Below are 17,296 nucleotides of genomic sequence, written 5' to 3'. Positions count from 1 at the left end.
CTACTTTTACAGTACAAAGGTACTTAGCATTTTAACTGCTGGGTATTTTTGTATGCCAAGTTCCCAGTGGTGGGAGTGCTTCCTGTCTCCGTGTATACTTCTGGGTGTCATTAAATCCTCCCCTTGGACCTAATATCACCATTTTTTTCATTATTCACGAGAAACCTGTTGCCTCTGATAGCCACTCCCACTGCCTTTCTGCCAGTGTAGGTCTGTTTATTCCTCACTAGGAGCTCAAATTCATGATCTCACCACTGACTCCACTGTGTCTCTTTGCTTTTTTCCCCCTCTAGATGTTTCCCTGTTGCCCCCAGTTTCAGGCATGGTAAGAGGGACCATACACTGGCCTTTAAGAATCAGGTAGAAAAGGAGCCCCATGAGGTAGGCTATGCCATGGGAAGCTGCCGGGGCCCCATGATGAATTTCATTAGACTGGCCTATGATAGGTTGAGCCTCCCATCCCACAGGAGTTCAGGGCTTCCTTCCTGCTGTTTCCTTGGAGCACGCAGTTTCACGCCCTGTGTGTTTGCTCTAGAGTATTGGTATAAATTGTGTCTGCTGTTGCCCCTTCACCCTGGGCATATTTCCTCTTTTCTTTCTTTCAGGGGGTGCACAGTATGATCAGAATCACATTATCCTCAACACAGCCAGCAAAGAGAAGTTAACACAAGTGTGGGAAGCCATGGTTCTATGAGCCAGAACAACGGATACAGAGGGAACCTTTCTGGAGGTCTTTCCAGCTGCCTTATTTAAGAAACACAAAGGACAATACTGATGGAGGAGCCAAGTGGAAAGTGGATGGACTTCTTCCATCTTGAATGACACTGCCGTGGCTGGGAGAATCATCTCATCTTTTCAAAAGACTGCAATAATTTTAAACCAATACTTTGTCCTCCTTTCATTTCTTGCCTTTCATTTTCTCTCAGTAGCTACTTAAACAGGTTGCATCACTAGCAGCTTTGGGGGTGTTTAAAGATGTGATAGGAAGACTTCAAGATTATGAATGTTTAAATTTATTTCCAAAGATTGTAATGGAGAGAACAGGATCAAGTTTACTTTGTGGACTTAAAAATCCCTTCTACTTTAAAGGGAAGGATAAAAGCCTAAGTTTGTAAGGTAGAAGATTATTGAGCATCTGAGAAACATGCTTTATTAGGCCTGTACCTTTGGTCCTTGGCCTTAATGTTTTCTGGAACCATTAATTATGCTTGATAATAAAGAGCGAAAGCCTTATGTGTTCAGAGACATTATAAGTATAAACAAATATTATTTTCTTTCAGTTAATATTTAAAAATTAGTAAACTGATTAACTTCATGTCCATGTCTGCTAACATTTATTAGCAGAATTTGGATTATTCTAGGGGCTGCTCTAGATATCACAAGTGAATGTTTAATGCCTTTCCGATAGCTGCTACTGGAACAGTATTATCATGGCCTAATTTATTAACCTTACTGGTCTGCAAGTACTGAAGCCATGTTCTATAGATTTTTGCTAATCTAACTTCCAGGCACTACTGAGTGGGACAGGCTCAGGTCTGAAGGTACTGGGGGTACTGCAGCCCTAATATCACTTCCATCTAGTAACAGAGAGGTGTGCAAAGCTGCAGGGAATGATCAGCACTCATGTCCAGAAAGTAAAAGAGAAGAGACCCTGAAGGCTGGTGTTGGCCATAGGTTACAGCTCTGAGCACCTGTGAATGCCATAAGCAATTCAAAAATGCAAAGGAAATGTTTCCCTTGCTGCTCTGTTGGTTCTAGTTTTGAACTAAACTGCTAAATGTTTCCTTGAATACATCCTTCCTCTTTTATTTTTTTTTCCTGTCTTTGTTCCTGAATACCGGTGCTCTTATTACAAGTAGAACAAATCTTTCCATTTCATCAGTTCAGGTGTTTCCAATTCTGAAATGTGATCCTCCCTGAAGTATGTAGGCAACTGTGGTCATTAGAATAATTTACCTTCAGTTTTAAAATAATGTTTGCACATGTACAACAGCTCCAAGATGTCGGTCTCATTCTTAGATGTAGAGGTCTGATTGAAGGCATTTTGTGTATATCATTACAGAATGGTGGGGTAAGATATTCTATAATAACCTGTGCTGAATTTATCTCTCTGAATAAACTTGTTTCTGGTTAACTATATTGATGAAATCTTATACAGTCCATTCAGAAGCCCTCATCTAACCACTTCTAAGGGTCAGTCAGAAAATTTGAAATAAATGTCTGACACGGAGTAGGATGAGGCCAGCTCAGGGTCTTGGTGTGACAGCAGGGAAGGTTTTGCTGACCACCTTTAACTGCATAAGAGAACAAGTGAGGTCCTGGCCTATCTACTCTCTCAAGTACCTAACTCCTCACTACTGCCCTCAGGGACAAGAGCTGAGACTGCTCCAGGTGGAAATTAAGAGCAGCTAGTTTTTACAAATAGAAAAACATCTTTTTCTTTTGAAGTAATTTGTGCTAAGACAACTCTGGAGAAAAGCCCATATCCAACATGCTACCAAATAAGTGTCTAACAGGAAAATACAAAGTGAAATCTTCTCAAAACAAGTCTGCATCAAAAACTAAAAGCAAGTACCAAAGGCCTGATAATGGAGGTGAGTCCAACAGTCAATATAAAACACTCACATTAATGGAGATTCTGAAGTGCATGCTTCGATGGGTGTATTGGTGTATTGTACCTAAATGCAGTCATGTGAGGTCAGATAATGGCCAACTAGACTCCACTGGAATGGTGGCAATTTCCCCAGAAAGATCCCCAGAGAAGAAGCATGTTTCAATTGCTAAGAGACCTAGCCCTTATGAAAAATAGGGTTTAAGAAAGTTAAAAACTTTAGCCTTACCTTTGTATATTAAGAGATTAAGCAATCAAATCAGGCTAGATTTTTATAGATGACAATAACAGATTCAAAACTAATAAGTCTGTGATAACCACAGTAGAGCAAGGGAATAAAAAAGTGTATTAGCTTACTGTTACTGTGACAAAATACCTGAAATACCCAAGTTATAAGGAGGAAATGTTTATTTTGGCTCCTGGTTTTGGAAGTTTTGGTTCATGGTCCGTTGAATCCGTTGCTTTTGTGCCTGTGGTGAGGAGCACATTGGGGTGGCACAGTGAAGGAAGATGCTTACCTGATGGAGGCCAGGAAACAGGGAGGTAAGAAGGGGCTAGGATCCCAATAACCCTTCCAAGGCCATGCTTCCAATAACCTACTTACTTTGCTTCCACTAGGTCCCAAAGGTTCCACCACCTCCCAAGATGGCTACAGACTTTGAAGGGACAAAGTCTTCAATACATGGGCCTTTGGAGAACATTCCAGATTCAAACTATAGCATTCCACCCTAGCCCCAAAGACTTATTTCCACCTCACAGTGCAAAATGAATTCCTTCCATCTCTAAGAGTTCTCAAAATCTGAACAGTTCCACCACTGATCAAAAATCCAAGTCCAGGGCTAGGGGCATAGCTCAGTTGGTAGAGTTCCTGCCTCTCATGCACAAGGACCTGGGTTTAATCCCCAGCACCACCAAAACAAAAACAAAAAAAAATCCAAGTCCAAAGTCTCCTCTGAGACTCAAGACAATCTCTAAGCTGTGAGCCCCCGTAAGAATCAAAAGAACATATAGTTCTAGGGTACAATGGGACAGAGTAAATATTCCATTCCAATAGGGAGGAATAGGGGCACACAAAGGGAGGACTGGAACACACCAAGACTGAAACCCAGCATGGCAAACATTAAATCCCATAGCTTCATATCTACCAAGACAGTTGGTGTGATGTGAGGTCCAAAGTGCTTGGACAGCACCACCCCTACAGCCTTACTGGCTGCAACCCACATGACCACTCTCTTAGGCTCTCTTTCCTGACAGGTATTCCATGTACCTGGCATTTATAACTTCCTGGGATCTCCATCACGATTTCAGCTTCATTCTTAAGCTTCCTGTATCTCCCTGTTAAGAGCTCCCTGCAGGGACTCTGACCCTGCCACACACTGCCCAGCCTCCGAGGCTTTCCTCTGAAATCTTGGTAGAATGCTCAATGACCCAGAAACTCTTGCATTCTGCATATCTACAAAACCGGCATCATGAGGACAATGACAGCCACTGGTCTAAACCACTGCTAAAGTGTCCTGAGTGCCTTTATGGCTAAACACAAGAAACAAATCCCAGGGAGATAATTCCCTAGGTAGCTCTGTGTAAGCAGAGTGCCCCCAGGACTCTCTCCTCAAAACAAAAAACTAATCAATTCCTGAGATGCCCTGAAGGAATCTTTCTTATTGTCCAAGTGCAAAGTACTTGACTTCTTTTTAATTATGCTGATCTCTTTAGTATCCTCCTTGTCACCCCCAGAAATGAGCTTCTTTTCTGGCCAAATTGCAGGTTTTTCTAATTTTTCCACACTGCTCCTCTTTGCTCCTGATTCTCACTGTGAATTTGGCTAAATCAGCCAGTAATACCTGCGCTGCTAACTGAATACTATGTTGCTTTGAAATTTCCTCCTCCAGATAAACTAGTCTGTCACCTTTAAATTCAGCCTTACACAAAGTCTCAGGGAACAGACAAAATATAACTTGCTAGACTTTTAATCCAGATGGCTGCTGGTCAAATTCCTAATAGTGTCCTTACATATATCTGAAGCTTCATCAGCAGTCTTACTGTCTGCATTCTTGTCAGCATTCTAGCCTTCTGAGCCATCACCAGAATCACTCATTAAATTCCATTTACAGCATTTTAGGCTTTCTATCATCTGCTTCTCTAAACTTTTCTAAATTTCTCTGCAAACAAATTCTAAAGGCTTCTGAATCAAATCAGTATAGTCATAGCAATGGTCCCACTTCTTGGTACCAATTTTCTGTGTTAGATTATTATTGTAACAAATAACTGAGATAATCAAGTTATAAGGTGGAAATGTTCATTTTGGCTCAGCTTTGGAGGTTTCAGTTCACATCAGTTGGCTTTGTTGCTTTGGGGCCTGTGGTGAAGCAGCACATCGTGGTGGAAGCAAATGGTGAAAGAAAATACTCACTTCATGTCAGCCAGGAAGCAAAGAAGGCAGGAAGGGACCAGGATCCCAGTATCTCCTCCAAGGGCATGCCCCCAGTGACCTAGCTTATTCCTACTAGTTCTACCACTTAAAGGTTCCACTGCCTCCCAGTAACACCACAAGCTCAGACCAAGCTCCAACACATGGTCTTTGGGGGACATCCAAATCCAAACCAAGGCAGCCAGTTAGAAAGTGTTCACTGATGAATTAAAGAAGAAACCAGCTTTTATTTTATTCAATTAACAAACTTATTTATTTTGTGATGTTAGGGATGGCCTCATGCACACCAAGCAAGTGCTTTATCACTGAGCTATGCTCCCAGTCCAGAGCAAGCTTTTTAATAACTTTTCATGATGGTATCCATTCACAAACTCCAAGTTTTAGGACCTTAAAAACATTATCATAATAAAACAAGGTTTGAGTTGCTAGAAGAGAAGGTACCATAGCAATCTGCAAAGGTGCTGTGAAAGAACAGCTTAAAAAGAATATGCAATTCTCACTGACTACAGATAAGTCCAAGTGCTGATGTTTGTATCAACCACTGGCAAGTCATTGGCAAAAAAAAAAAAAAGTGTCTTTATTTATTTATTTTTTTAGCCTATCATGGAACTTATAACCTAATATGGAAAAATGTTTGAGGGGGTTGGCTAGAAAAAGTATGGACCACAAGCACTCACCAAATAAGAAAGCCAACAATCACTAAACCACATACAGTATTTATTTAAATGACATTAATTACGGTCTTTCCTCGTGCATGTCCTCTTTCCACCTTTAGGAAAGCTTCCGGAACTTGAGAAAAAGGAAAGGTTTGTTCAATAACTGGTCGAATCTGTAAAATACAAGAAGAGACTGACTGATCAGAACACTGAAATCTTTCCAGGCAGGGGACATCTTTAATTAGTTTCTTCACAATATCCCTCAAGGCTGGTCTTTCTCAGGTCTCTCTCCATTTTGCCAAAGTGAAGCGCTCATGCCCAGCCATATGTGCTGCCTCCACCCTTGCCTCATTGCCTCTCTTTTCTCTGAAGTGACCCAGCTCCACCTTGCTCCATCTGACTTCTGCTCTATGCTGTCATGTCGCTTTTCTACTCAGGACCCTGCAACAGCCCCCAAGACAGGTATTCAAAGACCACTACTCCGGACCTCAGCCCCATGCAGATGCCATGCTTCACCAAAATGGATTCCTTGCCATTTTCTGAACACAGCTCGGATCCCACACTCCATTTCCTCATCCCCTAGCCTGCAGTGTGTTCTCCCTTTGAACTGCTTCCAGGGACCAGGGGGCCCTTCTCAGAGCTATACTTGTCATAGCCGAGAACACATCTAGGCCACGCTGTAAGGGAAATACCAAAAGAGCCTGATGCCCCAAGCTCCTTGCTCTATCTATTCCCTGGGTCCCCTTACAGATAGTGCAGACTAAGTAGAGGGTTTTTTTTTTTTTTTAAACTGTTAATGTTTGACTGTCCACTCAACCAGAGTGTAAAGCACTTATGGTATAAACCACCTCTTCTGCATTTCTCCCCAACACCTAGCATCATGCTAGGCATATAGTAGGAGCTTAATAAATATTACTTAGGTGAAAACCGAAATGTGGGAAGCAGAAGTCTTATGTGAGTTCTCTGAGCTTCGAGAGAAACTGTCCCAGGTTATAGTTGCCCTGGGAAGCTCTGCTAAACAGTGGCACAGTTGGTTAGAATTTACAGGAAAGCCATTGCAACCAGCTCACTGATGGTTAGAGTGTTGCTGGTTCTCTTCAACATACCATTACTACTGCCAGCAACCTCCTTCTGAAAGTAGGTTCCAAGTAACACCCTCTTCCCATACAAAAATGAAATTATACTCTTCCTTTTCAAAACTTTAAGCAGAAGTATCCACTGCATACTTCACTGGCCTTCCTCCCATAACTCCAGCGGCAGGAATAAGCTGTCAGAGGCACAAGTCAACTCATACAACTGACAACCATTTTATTTTTACAAGAGAAGACGTGTTCTTGTGACATTCAAATGCAACCAGTGCAATCCCCCCTGGTATGACTCGTAGAACCCAGATACCCCAAAATCATCTCAAACTCCAAATATTCTCCAAAGATCTAAATCTTCTGTATCCATGAATCACAATAAGCTCAAAATAAAAGCAATAGCTGGTATGTTCTGTCCTTACTACATACTAGGGACTCTTCTAAGGGCTCCCTATATTTTTTACCTCATTTAAACCCATAACCACCTTCTGAGATAAGTATTACTATTATTCTCATTTTATGAAAGAAGAAATCAAGGCACAGAATTAAATAAATTGCTAAAGCCACACCTAAGTGATAAGGCAGGATTCAATCTGGTGCATCATCTTTGCTCTCACCACTACCTGCTGAACTTTTCATTATCATCTGCAGCTTTCTACCTCTACACCTAGAAGGAAGGGCAAGGAAGCCAAGGATAATAATGACATCATAGCCTGCATCTTGGCCTTTTTTACTTGTGCCAGCTGAGAATGTGGCCTCTAGATCCTTTGTCTAGGCCACCAGGATGACAGATGTGTGGAACATGTGCCAACACTTCCATCTGCTTATGGAGGACATCACTAATTGATAATTCCCCAAGGTGCTGAGCATGACCTCAAAACCTTCTTCAACACCACAACCACTAAGAACTGATCTGCCTGGTATGTTAGATGAAACCTATTTGTATTCTCTGGTCAGAGGAGGGAAGTCATTTAGGTTGATTCCTGTATGTCCCTCAGGAAACCTTCTGAACCTGGGATGTTGTTTTGGGGATGCTGTTTATCTGGAAAAGGAACCACCTGAATGCATGCTTAAACTCCACAGTCCTAGGTCTCCTGTTAGAAAAACAAAATCAGAATCTCTAGGGGTAGGGAAGAGGATGGTGCATTTTAAATAAGCTTCCCAGGAAATGTGTGTATACAACTACAGTGAAATTGCTGTTGCTTTCTGCCCTATTCTCAGGGTTCTGAACTTGTATCAGACACACATGCATCCATTCTGCAAATGTTGACTAAGTACCTGCCTTCTAAGTGCTAGGAATAATGCAGAGCAGGAACACAAAACAGGCTCCACTCCAGAATGAGCTGCCCAAGCCATTGAGCCATGTTCACTTCAGAGCTCTGCCCAGAGCCACAGAGGCTGAACTGATGACCCAGGCAGCTTGCAGTGACTGCACACTTTGATCTGGCTGGTCAGGCCCATTGTGGCAAATAACCCAGGAGGGCTGACCATGGCATAATGAGTCATTCAGCAATTCCCATAAGTGACAATGAAAAAAAAAAGCTTTCGAATTATAGGCAGGCAAATGCCACTGTTGGCTGAATATGTGACAGCAAATGGAGATTAACTGGATAATGAGACAGTGTCTGTGCACAGCCTCACATCAGATCGCCAATGCTTGTTTGTTAAGAACAAAGGGATCAGAGTTAAAATCCAGAGAGGGGAAAGAAAGGTTACCCACAGTAAAGTGGGGACATTTATGTGATGACACTGCTATAGTTCACCTGGCACAGGGAGCCCTGTTATAAAGCAGGCAGCCTCAATACCAGGTTTCTCGCCACATAGACACCGGGGGCTCACAGTCGACTGGGAGATGTCCACTGCAGAAGCCCTTGATCAGTCTTGGATCCAATTGTGGGTCTCCTGAGTATACTTTACCTTCCTTAAAGGCTGTGCCCAGACAGACCCCAAGATTTAGCACCTGCTGCCTGATACCTCTTCTACAAAACAGGGACAAAGGGGATCTCACTAAGTATGGCCTTACCAGCTGCTGGGCCAGCCTCCTATCTGAGGCAGAAACCCTCTTCACCCCCTGAAGGGAGGGTTCAGGAGGACTTTTCACCACCACAAGAACGGGATTGCTGGTGGACAGAGGACATAGCATAGATAGCACTAGCAGCAGGCAAGAGGGTTTCCCTCCATTCCCATTTTCCCAACAAGAAATATAAAACATCAGAACAAAAATGGATCTAAATATCTGAGCAAGTCTGTTTTGATAGATTAGGAAGCTGACGTGTGAGTGGCTGAGCAGTACATGTGAAGTCAGAGCTGTCAGGAACAGAGCCAAAATTATGACCTGGGACCCCTGATTTCATTGTCAAATGGGATGGATGTGGTTTGGGAAGTCTTTCTGCTTACTTCTTTCTCTCACCCTTCAGCCTCATCCTCCACAAGGCAAAGAAGATGCAGATCTGAGGGTGGAGTGTGTGAGGACAGGTTGACAGGTGACAGACTCCAAGGAGGACTTGAGGGCTCCTGGTATGAGTCAAAAAATCCACACACCTGTGGATGGGCACCAGGCACAGCCCCAGCACCCCTTCTTGGACAGGTATGCCCTGACCTCTGTGATAGGCTCAGTGTCCAGGGTTGGTTGGTGTAAAGGGGAAGATGACAACTTTAACTAAGTCTCCTGAGATAAGAAGAGGACAAAAGGAAGAGGTGAGTTTTGCTCCAATTTGCTATTTCTTAGACACTTCCTGCCCCCATATGGAAAACTCAAAGCTGCAAGATAGGTAGTAAGATAGGAGGAGATGGCAGATAAGGGTGCTCACCAAGGGAGTTTTGAAAATAACCCATACTTGTCCCTAGGTATTTCCCTAAGAAAAGACACTCCTTCCAGTTAGAAGGTAAGAGGAAAAACTCAGTATACATAGAAACAATTTCAGCAGTACCAGAAAAACTTCAGAAGCATCAAGGTTAAGAGATTCATGAGATACTTGCCATATCTGGCAAGCTAACCATCTTCTAATGGTTCTTAGGATTCAATCTCTAATAATTACACTGTCCATGGAGCAAAATCCAGTTGTAACATGAAACTTAAGAGCTTAAAACACAGTCCTCTCCTAAATTAGGCCATTCAAGAAGGGCCTGGGAAATCACCTACCTCAGAACTCGTTATGTTTACCTCTAAAGTGGCAGTGTTGCCAAGGGTGGTGGCGTGTGCCTGTAGTCCCAGAGACTTGGGCAGGAGGCAGGAGGATTGCAAGTTAAAGACCAGCCTCAGCAATTTATGGAGGCCCTAAGAACTAGGTAAGACTCTGTCTTAAAATAAAACATAAAAAAAAGGGCTGGTGATATGGCTCAGTGGTTAAGTGACCTTGGTTTCAATCCTGGCACGAGAGAGAGAGAGAGAGAGAGAGAGAGAGAGAGAGAGAGAGAGAGAGAGAGAGAGAGAGAGAGAGAGAGAGCGCGCGCGCGCGCGCACACACGAGCGCGAGCACACATTCTTAGTCTGTCAGTTTCCCAATACAGTAGCCTCTTGACAGACATGGCTCCTTAATCACAAGTTGGGAACAGTGGCACAAGCCTATAATCCCAGTGATCTGGAAGACTTAGGAAGGAGGACTTCAAGTTCAAGATCAGTCTTGGCAACTCAGTGAGACCCTGTCTTATAAAAAATAAAAAAGGCTAGGGATGTAGCTCAGTGGTAAAGCACCCCTGAGTTCAATCCCCAGAAACCCCCAAAAGTGAGCAAATGAAATGAAAAATTCAGTCTCTCAGCTGTACTAGCCACATTTCAGTGCTCAATAGTCACGTGTGACTGGTGACTGCAGACAGAGAACATTTCCATCACTACAGAAAGTTCTAGTGGACAGCACGGTTCAAAGGGTAACTCTATGTGGCCAACCAATCTCTCCACACCCTATTGGCTGAAGTAGAATTCTAGGGGCCCTTTGTGAATATTCTGAATTGAACTTAAATAAGTTACATAGAAACTCTTCTGATACTGGCTAAAATAAAACAAAGTCTGTATCATTCCTCAACCAAGAAACTTGATTGGTCACCTAGAATTTTGAAGAGATCTGTGAACATTAAGTCATTAAGTGCATGGCATCAAAAGGCTTTAATAATTTTATGAAGAATATATATGTACAAATATATAAAGGGAAAATATATGAAGAATATATGCACAAATATAAAAAGTAAAAGGGAGCCAGGTGTGGTGTTTCCAAGTCTATTACGCGGAAGGATAAGCTGGGAAGATCACTTGAGTCCAGGAGTTCAAGACTAACATGCGCAACATAGTGAGATAAATAAAAAGATAAAAGGGTAAAATGAAAAATATCCCCATATTTTATCCCTGGGCATCTAGTTTTCTTTCTCAGGGCAATATTTCAAAATCCTTTCCTATCCTTTGGAGATATTTGTGGAAGGTGGAATAATGGTCCCCAAGAATATTCACATTCCAATTCCCCAAACCTGTGAATATGTTACCTTACATGGCAAATGGACTTTACAGATGGGTAAGGTTCCTCAAATAGGGGAATCATGGATTATTCAAGTGAGCACAAAGGAATCACCGTGTCCTTGTAGGAGGAAGGCAGGAGGGTTAAGAAAGAAATATGATGACAGAAGCAGAAGCAGAGGTCAGACTGATATAGCTATATGTAAAGGAATGCAGGGGCAGCCCCCGGAAGCTGGGGAAGGAAAAGAAACAGCTTCTCCCCTCCGGCCCACCTGCAGGAAGAACGCAGTGCTGCTGACCCATTTTTGACTTCTGGTCTTCAGAACTGTAATATACTAAGTTTGTGTTGTTTTAAACCACCATGTTTGTGGTAATTTGTTATAGCAATAGGAAAGCAATAGGCAAATATGTATAAATATTTTCCCTCAAAACACAGTCGTTCTTATCAGGAGCAGACTATGGTCTCATGAATCTGTCTCATCACCTCTTCAAAGTCCTCAAGGATACTGAGAAACACAAGAAGATATAATAAAATACCATAAATTCAAACTCCACCTTATAACATTTGGATGATTATGTACACAAGCAGAAAACACTGAAGCTATATGAGGGATTTATTATTTAACTGTTATCACTAAATTTTTTTGCTTTTTGTAGTTGTAGAAGAACAGCATGCCTTTATTTTATTTTAGCTAGTGCTACTGAGAGAAAGCAAAGTCACAGCTGGTGTTTACAATAGTGTGAGGGTGATACTGTTGTGAACGGAGAGTGCTCATTATTATGGGTATTAATTCTGTGCTTTCTCCATTTTTACTGGGGCACACAGAGCTAACAAGAATCTACCATAATACTTGTTAATCCAGATACTTTTTTTTTGGTGCCGGGAATTAACCTTAGGGGCACTTGACTACTGAGTCACATCCCCAGCCTTATTTTGTATTTTATTTAGAGACAGAGTCTCACTAAGTTGCTTAGCACCTCACTTTTGCTGAGGCTGGCTTTGAACTCAAGATCCTCCTGCCGCAGCCTCCCGAGCCACTGGGATTACAGGTGTGTGCCACCACACCAGCTCAGATACTACTTTTTAATCAGAACAGTTTAAGTCATAAATGACCAGTGCCATATTGTATTTATATTTCCAGAAACAATTCTCTTATGAAATAAAACCGGCAAGAGGGCAAGACAACAGGTAAATAAAGAGAAAAGGAGTCTGGAAGGTAGGCCTCATGGAAAATTCCAGACACTAAATATAAAAACTAGATTTTCAAAACTGGTTATTGTAATACCTATTAAATTATAAATGCATATGCTTTTTTGACTCAACAATTCCATTTTCATGAATAGAAATGGATATACTCACAATTAGGTAATTAACATAAATACTGGATTAGCCACTGAAGCATTATCTGCAAAAAGACTGGAATGATATTGATAATACACCTGTACAAAGGATACTATGTGGCTGTTTATAAAGAATGAAGAAAGTATTTATATCCTAATGTAAAACAAAGTTCAAAATAGGTTGTTAAAATGTTGCAGAACAACATGTTATCTACTTGTGTTTGAAAGGGAGAGAGGAATTTTCCTGTTGGAGTCAGAATGTCTTTGGAATACATAAGAAATGTGACACTGGTTGTGTGTGACATACAGAATCTCAGTGACTGATGGACAGGAGTCAAAGGATGATTACTTGAAATAAGTTTTCCTATTTCTTGGATTTTTGAATCCTGGAAAAATATTTTATCTAAAAACGTAAACATATTTTAAAATAGCTGGCTCTGTGGTTTCGTGACTTTACACTATCAAAAAAGAAATACCGCTCCTCTATCAGACACCTGCTAATTAGACTCATTAAGCACCCAGCCAAAGCTTGAAGAACTTAAATGTCTTTATCCAGTAGAGTAAATATCTACTAACTGCACATATGTAAAATCTGCTTTGTTATTTTTCCCAATTTCCCAGGGTAGACAAACAATGATTTCTCACAACCACAGAGAAGCAGGAATACAAAAGGATGGCCAACCTTTTATGGCATCGGGCGTCACCTCTCAACTTGCACAGTCCCAGAATCCTTCACTGTTAGAAACAACTCCTAAACCCAACAGCCTGTGGGTAGGAGAGTGCAGGATTGAAGGCAAGAGGAATATCTACTTGGCCACCATCACTTAAGGATATTTCAAGGACATCTTTTTCTATCATGTACTCTTTCAGCCATTCTACCAGTTATCTGCCAAACTTAATAGGTAGATATATACAAGGCACCTCTCATCTTTGTTGGGTAAATAGTAATTTCCAGGTAGAGAGAGTCACAATATTTTGAACACAAAAGAGCAATGGTAAGCATGTGGACAGTTTGGAGCAGATATTAGGACAGGCACAATCACATGATGGACTTCTGGAAGATAGAGACCTCTCTAATAATGGGCTCAGTCACATGAAGCACTTATTTATTTGATGATAGTTCATTTCTTTCTTCCTAGAAACAAACATCCCCATGGGATGCGAGAGACCCCTACAAAGAGGAACTTACACAATCACAATAATGCTGAGCCCCTGTTTCTATTCAGCACACATGAAAACCTAGACATCCATGAAAAGGCAGGGGAAGCAAGAGATTTCTAAGTAGGGGTGTCACTTCTCAGGAGGGTTTTCCAAGCGTGAGAGTGAAAATCATGTGATGGTAATGCTGGCCCTGCTCCAATCCCTTTCTCTGCTACTATAAAATGACTAGGACAAGACAATGTAAACCCAGTCGAAATCAGTCCCAAGCACTGAGAAGGTAGTTGAATTGGTGGGGAGAAAGCACTGAGTTCTGCTCCCACTTAGCAAGCTGAGCATATCCTTTTTTCTCCTGAGCTAGTATTCTTATCTAATACCAGGTAAAATGAGAATCACTGTAGTTATGATCTCATGCAACCCTCTAAGATATACAAGGTTCTCCATCCTATAATTCCATACAATCTCTCAATAAAATCACAAATATCAGCACCAGAATATGAGTCTATTTTCTGGGTTATTCTTCCAGTGATGGAAAGTTAGGGCAGTTAAGGCTGTGTAAGAGCCCAAATGAGCAGGTGTCAGCTTAGGAAACTTTCAGTTACCAAGATCCCTGCAAGGGATAACCAGCATCAAAGCACCAGTTCCTTTCCACAAAGGAGACACTAGTAGCCTGAGAATACTAGTTGTCTACAACCCAACCCTCATCAATCCCTACCTGTGTCCTGGCCATTGACCTCAGACATACTATTTATTTGCTCTGGACTTTATTATAGTAATTTGGGAATCAGGAGACTGGGAGATCTAATTCTTATCCAGCTGTGCTGGGACTGAGATTCCCCTTCTCATCTGGAAAGCAGCTTACCTGCCCTCAGACTAAGTCAGTTCCATGAGCAGTTCTACTGAACTCACAGATGTGTTCTCACCTTTGTGCAGGTATGGCCATCCCAAAGTGCCATGTTTTCAGGACTACTTCCAGAATAATAATAATAATAATAATAATAACAACATCCACTGTAAATCCCAACTCTGCCACTATCTAACCAAGCGTCTTTGGGAAAATTATGTAACCTCCATAAGTCTGTCTCTTTGTCTGCAAGCCAAGGAGGGTGAACTAGATAGGTAAACTCTTTTCCAGACTGAACAGTCTACATCTGTGATTTCCAGGATGATAGAGACAAAGATACAAACTTGGCTATGTAAGGCACTGTAAGTCCTGGCCAAGCCTACCTCTGAAGAATTCCATTGATGAGACTTGGTGGGCAGGTCTCCCAGAAATGCTCCACCAATACAAAGGTTTCCAAATAAAAGGTTTACTGATACACCTACCTTTCCTGCATCCACAAGTTCTGCAATTTCATCTAGACATGGACCGCTGGGCATGAAAAAGGCCCAGCGATAATGGACTCCTTGCCAGAAATGCTAAAAAGGAAAAAAAGATGTCAGGTATAAAAAAGGATAAAATCTGACTAAATGCAAATTCAGGTAAAGGCATTTTCTGGATGTATAAGACAAACCAATTTCCCATTTCTTGCTGACACATGAGCTATATGCCTAATACCTTAGCACAGTGACTGACAGAGAACAAATGCTCCAAAATGTTTAAGAAATAAATGAACAGAGATGTCCATGTCAACCTAGGCTTCTCTAAGCTGTGACTGATGAACAAGTAAGCACAGGAAAGCATTCCTTAAATGACAGTCTAAATAGTCTTTGACAGTGGATTGCTTCTGAAAGGAGAATTAGGGGCTGGGACTTCTATGCTTTCTCTAATAAGGTTTGAAAGGATCTCTGAAGTACCAGAAGAGATTTTTACCAAATTCAATAATGCTCTAGGGGCAATGAATTACAAAACTATGATCTTAGACAAAAAGCCCAATTGCATTCTTTTTTTCCTGGCTCTGACAAGAACTTGGCAGTTTTAAAGGCAAAACAAAATGTAAAGTTCCACATACACCACGGCTGGATTTTCCCTACAGTTATGGCAAATACCAAGTCATCCCATCTATTATGAGACAAGATGAGCAAAAATCTTACACTGAGAAGGTTCAAAGTTACTGCCATGACCACTTGTAACTGTTATTCTTTATGTCAGAGGTAGGTGGTCCATTACCAATACAGAAATAAACAGAGGTTTTCTATGATATCTCAAGCACCCGTCCAACCAAACTGCTGAGGGAGTGAGGGTCAGTCAGTACTATGCTGCTGCCCTCCTTGCATTGACCTGTAACAGCTAGGTGAGCTTGGACTTCTATTTCACTGAGCTCACTCTCAGTCTGACATTCCCGCAGCATGGCATAAATCACCACAGCATGAGGCTGTGCAATGGAACTCCTTGCTACTCTAGCTCAGCTACTACTGTTATTTCAGTCAAGCTACCTCTTTCAGTCAGTTTCCTGGCCTATAGAGCATCAGTACCACGACCACCTAGCTGACAGGGTTGTAGGAAAGATAAAATAAGAATGTATATAAAATGGAGCTAGGATTGTAACTCAATCATAGAGCACCTGCCTAGCATATGTGAGGCACTGGGTTTGATTCTCAGAACCACATATAACTAAATGAATAAAATGTCCATCAACATCTAAAATTTTTTTTTAAAAAGGATGCATATAAAATGCCTGACACATAAAAGGTGTTCAATAAATATTTGTTCAGTACTGAAAGTAAAGAATGGGACAATATCAAGTCAAAGTTTAAGAATGTAGGAAGAAAAAAATAAAAACTAAACTAAGCTGCTGCCCAGGCAGAGCTTCCCACCTAATGTGCTGGCAGTGGCTTACCAGTTGAGTGACTACATAGTTTATCATCCAATCTGGAAAAGTTGTGAGTGAAGAGTCACCAAAATGTCTACCCCAGGACAACAGGTAGGAAGAGTCAAGCTTACTCTATAATAGGTGTGATGAGATACAGACTCCTGTTAATCCTCAGGGTAACATGACAGAGCCTGGGCTAGTAGAAGTCTCTAAGTAGGTGGCTTTTAACTCAGAGCAGCCTCAATATGTTGTTCAAATACTATCATTTTCTGTGTGCTGTGACATGAGAGAGGCTGGGGAACAGCCTCTGAATACTTAATGTGGCTAGATAGCAGAAGCAATGCAAATGGCCCAAGCTGACAGTGGGCCCAGTTAATGACAACCTCAGGAGACTATTCAAGTACTTCACCCTAAGGTCTGGCCTCATAGGCTATAATTAAAATATTCTGGTAATTGTTTAGGATATTAAAGAAGGAACAGAAATGGTCACAACTACCACATCTATAATTCTTTACAAGCATGTTACTCTGCAAAGTGAAACTTGGCCTGTAATAGCCGAATTTTTATATTCTGTTAAGGGTTGTGTGTTTTTTCCCAGGCCTTACAGGACAGAAAGTAAACCAGGTAGGAGAGCCGGAAGATGACAGTGAGGCTTTGTGCACAGTCTCAGAAAGACAGTGGAAACTGTTGGAAACACACTGCTTGGCATGACCATTATTGTCTTTCAAGCAGGTGGAAAGTAGAAAACAAAGGAAGCAATACCTGCTTTACTCTCTGAGGACAACTCTGAATGTTAACTTGTGAGAGAGGTCTCACTGGAGTA

The 17,296-nt window shown here is 41.6% G+C and overlaps 2 protein-coding genes across 2 annotated transcripts in view; one reads left to right on the top strand and one right to left on the bottom strand.

Moving 5' to 3' along the window:
* The window catches only part of Crybg1 (crystallin beta-gamma domain containing 1), a 190,632-nt gene extending 188,493 nt beyond the window's left edge, over nt 1-2,139 (top strand). Inside the window, exon 22 of the mRNA XM_078019548.1 lies at nt 606-2,139. Within this exon, the coding sequence (XP_077875674.1) occupies nt 606-694 (89 nt within the window). The 3' untranslated portion in view covers nt 695-2,139. The remainder of the gene's footprint in view (nt 1-605) is intronic.
* A 3,596-nt stretch (nt 2,140-5,735) lies between these two features.
* The window catches only part of Rtn4ip1 (reticulon 4 interacting protein 1), a 44,458-nt gene continuing 32,897 nt past the window's right edge, over nt 5,736-17,296 (bottom strand). Inside the window, exons 8-9 of the mRNA XM_005330134.5 lie at nt 15,047-15,139; nt 5,736-5,868 (exon numbers count right to left, since the gene is read on the bottom strand). Coding sequence (XP_005330191.1) covers nt 5,761-5,868; nt 15,047-15,139 — 201 coding nt within the window. The 3' untranslated portion in view covers nt 5,736-5,760. The remainder of the gene's footprint in view (nt 5,869-15,046; nt 15,140-17,296) is intronic.

The sequence above is a fragment of the Ictidomys tridecemlineatus genome, chromosome 8 (assembly GCF_052094955.1).
Source record: "Ictidomys tridecemlineatus isolate mIctTri1 chromosome 8, mIctTri1.hap1, whole genome shotgun sequence".
NCBI classification, from domain to species: Eukaryota; Metazoa; Chordata; class Mammalia; order Rodentia; family Sciuridae; genus Ictidomys; species Ictidomys tridecemlineatus.
The sequence above is the reverse complement of the archived record's forward strand: the minus strand, read 5'-3'. Positions and strand labels throughout refer to the sequence as shown.